Below are 13,358 nucleotides of genomic sequence, written 5' to 3' on the forward strand. Positions count from 1 at the left end.
TCTGAAGTTCTGACCATGAGGCTGGGAGTTCGATCTCAGCAACCGGCTCAAGGTCGACTCAGCCTTCCATCCTTCCGAGGTTGGTAAAATGAGTACTCAGCTTGCTGGTGGGTAAAATGGTAATGACCGGGGAAGGGAATGGCAAACCACCCCGTATTGAGTCTGCCATGAAAACGCTAGAGGGCGTCACCCCAAGGGTCAGACATGTCCCGGTGCTTGCACAGGGGATACCTTTACCTTTACCTTTACTCTCAATCTAACTAACATGACAGGATTGTTGCAAGGATAAAATGGAGGACAGGGGAATGATATAAGTAACCTTGGGTCCTTATTGGAAAGGCAGGGAATGCATGAATTTAATTTTTAAACTCACCATTGTTATAACTTAGCAGACACAGATAAAAGGGAACAGAGAAACTGCTTTATCTAATATAATCAATTTAATACTTGGTACATTACATGAATGTCAAAAAGTACAATGTACCTGTTTTTCTGAGTGGAAAGTCATCTTTGGAATCATACATCCCTAGCACAGGGTGATTGTAGGAACCCAAAACTCCACTTTGTGGAGGAGAGCTCTGGTCAAGAGAACTGCGCTGTGTTTTCCTAAGAAAAACAATATTACTAAAGTCAAGATCACATAGCCTTAAATATACTGTCACAGGTAAAATTAGTCAGTAATAGTTTATCCTGTTGCCTTTAGAAAACAGGTCATAGCTCTTATGAAAATGCTAGAGGGCGTCACCCCAAGGGTCAGACATGACTCAGTGCTTGCACAGGAGATACCTTTACCTTTACCTTTAGCCTTGCTGTAGCCATCTTCTTTGTCTGTCCTTTAGTCCTGAACTGTCTGCTAGCTATTCAGTAGTGTAACAAATGTTGTTATCATAGAAAGTAGTAACACTGGATGCTCCAAGGTCAATTCTGTGTATGTTATCACTGTTGGACACTTTCTCGGACAGCACCTGCAGTTGAAAGCCTGTTTTGTCTTATGTGTGTGCGAACATATTTGCGCAGGAAAATTGGGGATAAGAACTGCGTTTTGACTCTGTAAGCCAGTTTCGGCTTTGAATCGTCCTGGGTAGATCTAAGAAATAAACACTTGCTTTTCAAAGCAGTTGTTGTTTTCTAGTCTGTCGGTGAGCCGGTGCCTGATTGAGGCACAGAGCCGGTTGGGCCCCACGGGACCCAAGGGACAGATCCTGTCGTGCCCAGGAGGGATCAAGAAGAACCTGCAGCCCCGACTGCTGGGGCGGTGGGACGTGTCGAGGAAGTGCCCCCTTGTCATCCTGATGGCGGAACCCCTACCCATCCAGTGGTCCGCTCAAGGGTGTTGTTTTTCGAGGACCAACGCTCGGGAATGGCCCGAGTCCTGAACACCCTGTGGTGGCATGAACCTTTTGCTGCGCCCCACATCACAGAACGGCGTGTCAGACGCACCACATCCCGTTACGATGAGCCCGTGGCTTCGGGATGGATGAACTGGACCGGACAAGCCGCTCCGGACCTGGAAACGGCAGCCACCTTGGAGGTGATTGAGCTGCGTGATTGGATGGCCCGCAGCTGGCTGGCTACCCTGGTCATGTCGCAAGATGCGAACACACAATGGGGAGCATACTTTTTCCTGGCTGAGATGGGGCATCCCGTGCTGCAACTCGAAGGGGACGTGGGGGAACCACCTGCCAAGGCTCCCTGTCCGGGATGACAGGAGCCACCGTTGGCACTGCCAAAGTACCCAAGGGAACCAGCAGCACCCGTCCTGCCAGCAGCTCCCGTGGCACCAGTGATGCCGGTGGTTCCGATCCCGTTGGGAGCACCTGAGGGAGATGGATGCCGGCATCATTGCTGTTTTCGCACTTGGTTTGATGGTGATCTGGGAGCATTCACCTCCTTTATGATCCAATTGCAGCGCTACAAGATGGATTATGGTGACACTTTCCGAATTGGAGCCAAACGAATGCGTTTTGCTGTAGATGGAGAAGTGTCTAAGTGGTTTGTAAGCTAGTACACCTATGCTGCCCCGGAAGTCCGAGACTTCAACCTATTTTTGAGAGCCTTCTGTGAGCGCTTCAAGGATCCTCCGGAAGCTGAATCAGCATTGGAAGATCTGAAGCAAGGTTCCATGACGGTCGCCCAATATGCTCGAGAGTTTTGCAAATTCATGGCCCAAGTGCCTGATTGGGTCGAAGGACAGCGCGTCACATTTTATTTTATTTTTTTAGTTTTTCTGGGATCTGCTGGTAGCACAGGATAGAGCTTAGTGCAATCTCTGTGTTAGTGGCAACTTAACCCAAATATCTGGATGACCTTCCACAGCTGCTTTACATGCTGAAAAGGATGGGGGACAAGATGGAACCTTGGGGAATGCCAGAGGCCAATAGGCAGAGCAGCAGTCCCCCAGCATCACTGTCTGAAATTCACCATTCAGATGCCTCCCAGCCCTGAAAGGTGATCCGAAAGGATAACATGATCAGTGGTATTGAATGCTGCTGAGAGGTCTAGGAGAATTAACAAGGTTGTACGCCTGCCTGTACATGTCCCAGTGCATATCATCCACCAAGACAGCCAAATTCCATAACCTGATCAGAAACCAAATTGTAATTCAAACAGACCAGTCTATTCAAGAATCCCTGAAGTCGCCAGTGCCTGTACTGAGTGTACTTTGTTGTACTTTTTGACATTATTTGCATCTTAGTTTTCTTGTGAGGCTGTGAAATCATGTAGCTATTCCAGTTTTCTATTTTAAAAGAGAAAATAAAGGAATACATAAATTGTTTCTTGTAAGGTTCCCAGTTTAGCATTGGGTATTAGCAGCTATTTATAAAGCAGCTGACACTTGAGTTCTGTCATGGGGAGTGCAGCACACCACAGTTGTTGCCCCACTGAGTGGGTTTTGACTGCCTTTGCTGAAACCAAAGAGATGTGAATGGTTGTGCAAAGCAAGTACACTGCTGTTTTATTGGTTTTAAATTTATATTTAGTTCTGTATTACAGATGGATGCCAAATTGCATCAAAAATATTACCTTTGTTTTGGACCCAGTATCCACCATCTCCTGTCCAAGTATTCATTCAATAATGATTTCATATACAAATCACAGTGCTATGTCAATTCAGTAACTGTTTGGAGGACTGGAAATGAGTCATGGGCTCACACACATTCTCTTGGATGTGGCTTTCCTTTTAGTGTCGTTATAGCCTTGACCCGGCTTTCCTTTTAGTGTCATTATAGCCTTGACTCTTAGCCTTGACCTGGAAACTACAGCTGGTCCAAAACGCAGGGGCCAGGATTCTCACAGCGACACCGTGGAGATCCCACATCCGGCCCATCCTTCATCAGTTGCAATGGTTGCCAGTTAAATTCCGGATCAGGTCAAAGGTTCTGGTAATTAACTTCAAGGCCGTACACGGTCAGGGCCCAGTGTACCCAATGGACAGCCTCCTTGCCTATGCCCCCCAAAGAGCTTTACGCTCCGCCTCCACCAACCAGCTAATGGCCCCTGACCCTAAAGAAGTTCGCCTGGCCTCGACCAGGGCCAGAGCCTTCTCTGTCCTTGCCCCCACCTGGTGAAACTAGCTCCCAGAGGAGATCAGGGCCCTGATGGAACTAATAGAGTTCCACGGGGCCTGCAAAAGGGGCCTTCCACCAGGCATTTGGCTGAGGCCAGGTACAACCAACCAACATTTGCAGGGCTCCTGCCCCCCCTCCCAGGAACCCACTAAGACTCCTAGACCTGTTTGAATTATTATTGCTTATGTTATACTGTTACCCGGTTATATCAGTTAATAATATGCCTGTTGTTATATTTATGGTTCCATGTATAGTTTCAGTTCTGTGTAAACTGCCCTGAGGGCGGTATATAAATATGAATAAATACATAAAGTAATAACTAAAAATAAATAACATGTTGCCATGATGTCTAAAGTAGCGATCCCCAACCTGTGGGCCACGGACCACATGTGGCCCGTCGACTAATTGGAGGTGGGCTGTGAAGGACGCCTTCCCCCCCCCCCCCGGCCCTTTACTTCATCCCCCCCCGGCCCTTTACAACACACTTCGGGTGTCTTTGTCTCCCGTCACTCCCAGATGGGACTATCTCGTTGCAGAGAAACAAACTCAGGGTTCCCATTGATTTGTCATTGTCATGAGTTAAAATTTCCATGAAAATAAAATGTTCCTTATGTTCATTATTGTCGCGTGTCTGTATCTTATTTTGAAGGGATGTTTAAACATTACCATAGCGATCAGAGAGCGTTAGAGCAGTGGTTGATAGTAGAGGAGTAAACTACCCCCCCCCCAAAAGGGCCTCAGTAAAATTGTCAAGCGTTGAGTGGTCCTCGGTGATAAAAAGGTTGGGGACCACTGGTCTAAAGCTATGGTTGCTATTTTCTCTCTGAACTTGAATCAGAAAGCCACATCAAACCACAGGTTCTGATTCTGATTAGGAAGGAAAGAGCTAACGATAGTTGGCTGATTTATTGCTGAAAGGGAAGTGAATGTGCTAAGCAAATTGTGTTGTCATATAGGTCAGTGGTCCCAATCCCCGGTCCGGGGACCGGTACCAGTCCGTGGATCAGTCGACACTAGGCCACGGCTCCTCTTCATCCTTCTTCCTGGCTACTGCCTTGGGGGCTGCCCTGCCACTCTGCAGCCGGCTCACCTTTGGTGCTCTCCAGCGGCCGCCATGGCTGGGGCTCCCCCTCGGCGTGGCACTGCGCAGCTGCTGCTGGCAGCCCCTCCCAGCGGGTAGTGGGAAGTAAGGGGTGCTGGCAGGAAAGCAAGTGGAGCAGAGACTCAGGCGGCAGCAATGTCCCTCAGCAAAAGCCAACACCCCCCCCCCCCCGGCCTCAGTAAAATTGTCAAGCGTTGACCGTTCCCCGGTGATAAAAAGGTTGGGGACCACTAATATAGGTAACAAGCATCTTTAGTTATTCATTATGGAGTAGTTCTGTAGTTGAGCTGGGTTTCTGTTTATATGAGTGAGTTCAACTGGAGTTGACTGTACACAACATTGGTTTTGTTTTCATGTACTTTGTTACTTAAGTGTCAACAAGTTATTTGATGTGAATTTCTGTTTATATTATATAGATCATAATTTCTTGCACTCAAAAGCTCACGCCTTGAATAAATCTTGTTGGTCTTAAAGGTGCTACTGGACACTATGCATTAATTATTATGCAAGTAACCACAAGAAAACATAATCTTGATATTACTAATTCTATAGAAGTCATCTTTTTGCAGTATATTGGTTGACAATGCCGAAAGCACAAGCCTGTTTTTTTGAGGGCTCTCTTAACAAATCTTTAGCTCATGTTCTGGCATGTGCATTGACTTTCCATGTTCACAGGTGGAGGTTTGTTACATATCAATTGAAAACTGAAATATAAATACAACAAATTATATACAAAAATTAAGCATTTCATTGAATCTTTGGTCAATCAGCTGTTAGTACCTATTTTTTTCTCAAGAAACTTCATTACAATTGCATTAATTAAAGTGGACAGGTTGCTGGAGTCAGTGAGAGTGACTACCTGCCTCTTAGATCCCTACCCCTCTTGGTTGCTCAAATTGGGTGACCAGCAGATAGGAGGCCCTTTGAGGGAGATTGTGAACCTCTCCCTAAGATCCGGAGAGTTCCCTGAAGCACTTAAGGAGGCAGTGGTTTGTCCTGTCTTGAAAAAACCATCGCTGAATCCTCGGGACCCTGCCAGCTGCCGCCTGGTCTTGCATTTCTGGGAAAGGTAGTTGAATGGGCCGTGGCAGATCAGCTCCTAGCATTCTTGGGGGAAACTTTGGTCCTCGATCCATACCAGTCTGGCTTCCATCCTGGCCACAGGGTGGAGATTGTGCTAGTTGCTCTGATGGGTGATATCTGACGGCAGCTGGACTCAGGTGGTTCGACCATTCTCATGTTATTAGACCTGTTTGCTGCATTTGATGTGGTCGACCATGAGTTATTGGCCCACTGTCTTGCTGGGACTGGGATTAGTGGAACTGTGCTGCAATGGCTGGTCTCCTTTCTTTGGAACTGGACGCAGAAGGTTGCAGTGAGGGAGGAGTTGTCAGACCTTTTTGAACTCCCATGTGGAGTTCCATAAGGGGTGATATTCTCCTCCACACTTTTTAACATCTATATGCGCTCTCTAGCCCAGCTGGTCTGGGGTTGTGGGCTGGGTTGTTACCAACATGCGGATGACACCCAGCTCTACCTCCTAATGAATGGACTCCCCCTCAGATCCATTTGCCGGCTGTTTGGAAACAGTGACTAGATGGCTCAGGCAGAGTCATCCCAAACTCAACCCTTCCATGTAAGAGGTTCTGTGGCTGGGCAGAAGGGGGCAGGATCACGAAGCGCATCTCTCCTGCCTGGATAGGGTGCAACTGACACCTGCACCAGCCTCCAGGAACTAGAGGGTGATTTTTGATTCCTCCCTATCAATGGAGGCTCAGATCACAAAAGTAGCTCAGATGGCATTTTTACTTCTGCACCAGGCTCAGCTACTGGCACCCTACCTGTCCTCAGAACATTTGACCACAGTGATCCATGCAGTGGTCACTACCAGATTATGCTTCTGTAACTCGCTTTACGCGGGCCTGCCCTTGTCTTTGATCCAGAAATTACAGCTGGTGCAAAATGCAGCTGCGAGGGTCCTCGCCAGGTCCTCTTGGAGGGCCCATATCCAGCCGATGCTGCAACAACTGCACTGGTTACTAGTCTGGTTCTGGATCAAGTTCAAGATCTTGGTTTTGACCTTTAAGGCTATACATGGCTTGGGCCCTACCTATCTGAAGGACCTCTTATCTGCCTATACTGCAGGGCTCTTTGTTCTGTGGTTATGAATTTGCTGGTTCTCCCGGTCCCCCGAGACATCTGTCTGGCCTCAACCAGGGCCAGGACTTTTTCAGCCCTGGCCCCCACCTGGTAGAATGAGCTCCCAGCAGTGCTAAGGGCCCTGACATAACTCTCTGGGTTCTGCAGAGCCTGTAAGGTGGAGCTCTTTCACCAGACATTTGATTGAGGCCAGGATGGGAAATTGGAGTTGCCATCTGCTGATCCCACCCCACTTTCTAAGACCAGACTCCTTGCTCCCACCATTTTTGGATACCAACATAGGTCCAGGAGCTGACCAACAAGGCTGAAGAATAAGGAGCTTTTGAGGAGACTGGTGACTCAGATCATGACTTTAGGATGCATTGGTTTAGGATGCTTTGGGCTGATCCTGCGTTGAGCAGGGGGTTGAACTAGATGGCCTGTATGGCCCCTTCCAACTATGATTCTGTGATATGACGCCATCTGTCTGTTTGTTGTATGGGTTTTTAGGGGCTTTTATATTGTAATTTTACTGTTCTCCCTTGACATTCAGGAGGACGCCTCGGTGGGTGTTTCCCGCCACTTTAACTGGGAGGCGTCCTCCTGACTTCAAGGAGAAGGACCATTCACGGTAAGTGATTCAATGGTCGTTTTATTGTAAACTGCCATGAGACTGTACTCCCGTGAGTGGTGGTATATAAGTTAAAATATAAATAAGACCAAATGGGTTTTCTTTTTTCATTTCAGATGGACTTTCTGGCAGGGACCAGCCAGTAGAATTACTAAAGCCATCCAGAGTAAACCACATGCCAAGTTCCGGTAAGATGAGTGGGTGTTCAGTGTTCCAGATAGTAAATGGAAAGAAAAATAATGAACTCTTTGCCACACTAAATGTTAATGACACAGTTCTTTTAATTATACGTTTTCCAGTTTCAAAATTCACGCAGAAGACTTGCCAGAATGTATGCCAGTTGAGCAACGTTGTCTCATTAGTTTCATCAGTGGCAAGGCTCATAAAAATAAGCATAACACAATTGTAACAATTATTTATTTATTTATTTATTTATTTATTTATTTGTTATGTTTATATATCACCCTCCCTGGGGGCTCAGGGAGGTTTACATAATAACATAAGAACAATACATGGACCAGTCTATAAAACATTTGAGTAACCATGCAATAATAACTGATAATTGTAAACAAATTGGGTGACCAGCAGATAAGCTTTATTGCCAGAGGCAATAAAGCAATAGGAGGCAATAAAGGAGATAATAAAGCAAAAAATCTACAAATTAAAGAAATTATCCGTAATATTTGGTGTGGCTAGGAGTTGAGTGTTTTTCTTTCCAAGTTCTGGTAAGAGGCAAATGCTATGGGTAAGAGGTGCTATTTGGTTGAGACAGATCTATACAATGTGAACAGTAACAAGTGTCAAAAGTTAAACATGCCCACAGATAATATTAAAGTGTATATGTATGTTTGCATTCACACATGCACACATATCCACATACAGCAAACATAATAAGAGATAAAGATAAAGCAAAAACAAAGAAAGAAGTTGGTACTTTATCCATGTATTCTTAAGCAGAGTTATATGGTTCTAAGTCCATTGAAGTCAGTGGGATTAGAAAGTTATAGTTATCCTAAATTTTATGTTGGCTGTTCTCTGTTTTGAAAGTTTCTGAAACACCTTGTGGTAGAACTTTATAATACCGTATTTGCGGGCGTATATAAGACGACCCCCCAACATTCCCACTCAAAATATAGAATTTGTTACATTACAGTACCTGTTATTGTCACCATTGTACAGCCACAGCGCAGTCACAGCGCGACCACAGTGCCTCCGGCCCGCCCCTGCATCTCCCTGTGACTGGCACTAGTGCACAAGTGCATGTGCAAGCTCTGCGTAGACAAGGGGCTGGCGGGAGCGCCGCTGCTTCTCGCCAAGCAGAACGGGCTGGTCACGCTGAAAAGGCTGGCAACACCCTGTCTCGCTGCTGATGCTCACCGCAGCCATTCTGATGATCCGCAGCAGCATCGCTGGATACCGCACGATACTGGATGGTATGCAGAATGAGGTGGGCGGGCATCAGGAGGCCACTATGGACAGCACCCGGCCTATAGGACGACCCCCCCCCCACTTGAAGGCATGTTTTTCAGGGGGGAAAAGTAGTCTTATATGCCAGCAAATACTGTACTTCCATATCTCATGTAATAAAAATGAAATTAATAGTTAAATAGGAAATAACCTGAAAGCAAGCAAGATTGATACCAAAAAAGGGAAGTTGGGCAATAGTATATCCATTTTTGAAATGCATAGTTTATTTTCATTCACAGAAAAAGAATGGAAAATTCACAGCATGGAAGAAATTCAAGACTTGTTCTTGACATTATAAAACACAATGCTTTTCCAGTGGTTGTCAGTGGAAAATTTACCTACATGCTGTGAATTATGACAACAATTCTGTTTTCTTCTTCTATTTAAATTTTAGCCCATTTTTATCCTGAAAAATGGGACCCAAAACATGGTACAACAATCAAACAAATTCTGATTACACAGTGTAAATCAAGTTTAATTAATAAAGACAATGCAGTTGGAGTAGAATTATAGAAACTTGAAACAAAGGAAGAAGTACGACACGATATGCAATCCCCCCCCTTTGTTTAACATGTAGCTAATATTCTGGGGGAACAGGATAATACACATAACAAGCATATTATCACTAATTATAATAAAATCAAGGTTTTAGGGTATTATGTTTTAATGTTTAATTTGTATGTTTTATGGTATGTTTTTACTGTGAACCACCGTGAGCCAGTTATGCTGAGAGCAGTGGTATAGATATGTAACAATAAATAAACAAACAAATAAATGAGGTTGTATAAGGACAACTCACTCTCTACGTGATTGACTCACTCTCTACCTGATTAGCCCTCCATGGCGTGGACCCAATAGAGAGCATTCACTCCTCCATGAAGGGCCAGTGTTGGGTCTTCCCACCCCCGGCTGCTTCCCCCTCCCCCTTCCACCCAGAAGAAGAGCCAGTCTGCTCCTTTGGCCAACCTCCCAAAGGTGAGCTGGCTAGAGAACGGGGTGGTTGGGAGGGAAGGAGGGAGAGACTGGGGTGCAGGCCAGCTCCAGGGAGCCTAGTATGGCCTCTTAAGGTCACCTGCCTGCCCAAGATCCTGGGCATGGGGGCAGGAAGCTCCTTCCTGCATTTCCTTCCTACTTTTTTTGAGAATTTACAATAATTTGTGTAAGTCAAAGAGCAAATGTCCTCCAAAAATGGCCCCAAAAGCTATGCTTTAAGAAAGAAATGTATGTCATGTGGAGTGTACATGCTCCACTCTGATGTCTACATGTTTGCTTTTTTTTGCCTTGGTGAAGAACATGATGACTCCAGATGTTTTAATTGTAAACTATTTACACTGAAGGCTAGACATGACCAGGCCTCCCAGCTAAAGGGAGTACTGTGAAAGGAAGCTTTCTCTGGTTCTTTTTCTGATAACTATCTTGAGTCTGGCAGCTTTACTGATTGTACAGAGAATCTTCAAGCCCATCTTTGAGTCCAGTCCATTCAGGACCTCATTTTAAGTTCATGTTACTCCAAGTTACTGTGCTTCTGAGACTTTTTCAAAGAAAGTACGCCATAAACATAAGCACCATGATAAGACAGTCACTTCTAGTTTAAGCCAGCTGCCTTTGGTTTCAAAAGTATTTTCTTCCTGCACTGTGTACTGGAACAGGCCCAGCCTGACACCATAAAAGAGGTAGTGCTGATCCCATACACTCCTTTGCCATCGGGACACTTTCTCTGGTCTGTGTGCTCCATGCTGGAGGGCAAACCTTTTGAACACGTACCAGCAATTTTGGTTCTGGCTTCATCTGATGTGCATCTCTTGCATTCATCATTTCTTCAGCGCTAATATCAATCTGAATATGGGCACAACTCTTCATATCAAGATCCGTAACAATGTTGTTATCAGTTCTACCAATTTGGTACAAAGAGGACTATTATAAGTGTTATCAGGCTGGGGACCCATGTGACTTTCATAGTTCGGATCCCGGTAATACTGCACAATGTCCGACTGCCAAGAATCCTCCATTGGCTTCCCTTGGCAAGAGTCTGACCTGCTACTGGATCTAGAACTGGACCTCAACTCCTTGAGGATTATGAACAACCCTGTCATAATGAAACAGACTGTGACTGTTCCAAGGAACCAGCTCTGAAGTACACTGTGGCCTTTATGAGGAACAAGCAGCATGATTATGTTTTTGAAGATAAAAATGTCTTGCTTCCCTCTAACCACTGACCATTTTGTTAAAGGAATACTCCTTGGCTTTGCTGACTCTGTTGCTTTTCCTGTAATACGGTGGTCCCCAACCCCCGGGCTGGGGACTGGGACTGGTCCATGGATCAATTGGTACCGGGCCGCGGCTCCTCCTCGTCCTCCTCCCTGGCTGCTGCCTCAGAGGCTGCCCTGCCCGGTTCACCTTTGGTGCTCTCCAGTGGTTGCCATGGCTGGGGCTCCCCCTCGGCGTGACACTGCACAGCTGCTGCTGGCAGCGCCCCCCCAGTGGGCGGTGAGAAGTCAGGGGCGCTGGCAGGAAAGTAAGTGGAGCAGGGGCGCAGGCGGCGGCGATGTCCCTCAGCAAAAGACTCCCCCCCCCCCCCAGGCCTCAGTCCCTGGTGATAAAAAGGTTGGGGACCACTGCTGTAATACATTGTCTTTTAAAGTGACAACTGGACCTTGGCTTACGGATCTGCTTCTGTTCCCCTCCCCTTGGAATGTGAAGAATTGAAAACTTATATAGAACTCAACTGGGAAGATGCCCTTTACTTTTACTGCATTCTAAAGCTGCCTTCTGTGTTGAACTTCATCAAGGATTGGAATAAATACACTCAGAATTCAGCCCCAATTAACAAAGAAGGTCTAAACTTAAATAGTGTGGGTTGCAAAATTTATGCTTCTTCTGCCTTGGGTTTTAAAATTGCCACCTACCAGTGTCTCATGACATGTTATTAGTTATTCCTTTGGGATTACATTCTCCCCTATTTAGAGTTCCTTCGTAAGGATAAATGGAAGTTACCAAAATTTTTGGTACTGGAAGCATCTAAACTTTTTAAAGCAGCAAATCTCATCTTCCAAATGTGTGTTTCTCAGACTGTATTACTGCTACATCCTCCTTTGTACACTACTTTTGGTTTCCTTCCATTCTGGCTGACAAACATTGGTTGTGTTTAGCCAGAAATTGTACTCATTGTTCAATATCCAGAACCAGGACATCCCTGTCTTCTTTTTCAAGACAGAATGGAGTAGAAAGCCAGTTGTTCCTCTGCAAAAGGAGTTTGTGAATTGATTTAATAATATTTTATGTTATCCTTCTGCGTGGAAGCCCTGTAAGTCAAATATCTTTTTATATAAATACAAATTACATATAAATAGGCCTTTTTTTGTTGATGTGGAAACACATCTTATGGCACGCTTGGGGAAACAGAAATCGTCATGTGATGTCTGTCCATCCCAGCCCCTAAGCACAACATAAGGGACAGGGAGTCTGGCAGTGGCAGTGGCAGCGGAGGCCATGGTGGTTGCGGTGGAGGTGCAAGCAGCCCTTGCTGGGGTCGGGTGGTGAAGGTGGCCGCTGGAGGAGCAAGTAATTTGAAGCACAGCAGGGGGCAGGCCCAGGCACTGGAGATGGATGGCAGCAGACTCAGTACCTGTCCTGGCCAGCTGCCTCTGCACCCATTATGTGGAATGTGTTTCCACATACTGGGTGAAAATCCTCTTGTCCGTAATTTGTTTTTGCTTCAGTTTATTTCATAATGGAAAGAAAACAACTTATGGTTCTTTCCTTAAGAAGCCAATCTGTATTTGTCAGGTATTAAATTCAGTCTCTTAGGCAAAGCACATGTAAATATTTTGTAATCCAAAATTAGTATATTTATGATCGGTCATATCTTGTTCTGTTGAGTGCTTATTGCACATCATTCTAGGAATCAGATATAAATTAATATGATAGCTGCTGAAGCGAGATTTAAGCAGCATAACAGAATGTTTGGTAATGATTTATAATATTAGATGATGATATTCAAATTAGGTTTGGATATCTATCTTCAGTTTGTTGTCAAATTCAAAAAACTTTTTCCTCAGAAAATTTATGACTCAGTTATTGCAAAAAAGTCTGAAATTTATTTATTTATTATTTATTGTATTTATATACCACTATCTCCTGAGGCTCAGGGCGGTTTATATGGAAAGTAGAAACCAATACATGGAACTTAGTTTTTTCCATAACATATAAATAACTACTACAATAATAATAATATTAACATTAATAACTGTAACAGAAGTAATGGACAATATCAGTGCAAACAGGTCCAGAGGCAGAACACATGAATGGATTTCTGTGAGGGAGGGAGCAGGGGCCCTGTAGATGTTGCTGGTTTCGGTCACTCAACTTTAGAACAATTGATCGGATTAATAAAGTTCTTTTTAGGATTTCCATAAAGATATCTTTTCCTTCAATAGTAGTTATATTCATT

The 13,358-nt window shown here is 45.0% G+C and overlaps 1 protein-coding gene across 5 annotated transcripts in view; it reads left to right on the forward strand.

Annotated features, from left to right (window-relative positions):
* The window catches only part of HDAC4 (histone deacetylase 4), a 172,294-nt gene that overhangs the window by 29,423 nt on the left and 129,513 nt on the right, over positions 1–13,358 (forward strand). For all 5 annotated transcript variants that reach the window (XM_077313311.1, XM_077313338.1, XM_077313330.1 and 2 more), the window contains exon 3: positions 7,558–7,629. In XM_077313311.1, the coding sequence (XP_077169426.1) occupies positions 7,558–7,629 (72 nt within the window). The remainder of the gene's footprint in view (positions 1–7,557; positions 7,630–13,358) is intronic.

Source organism: Paroedura picta, chromosome 1, assembly GCF_049243985.1.
Source record: "Paroedura picta isolate Pp20150507F chromosome 1, Ppicta_v3.0, whole genome shotgun sequence".
In the NCBI taxonomy this organism is placed as follows: domain Eukaryota; kingdom Metazoa; phylum Chordata; class Lepidosauria; order Squamata; family Gekkonidae; genus Paroedura; species Paroedura picta.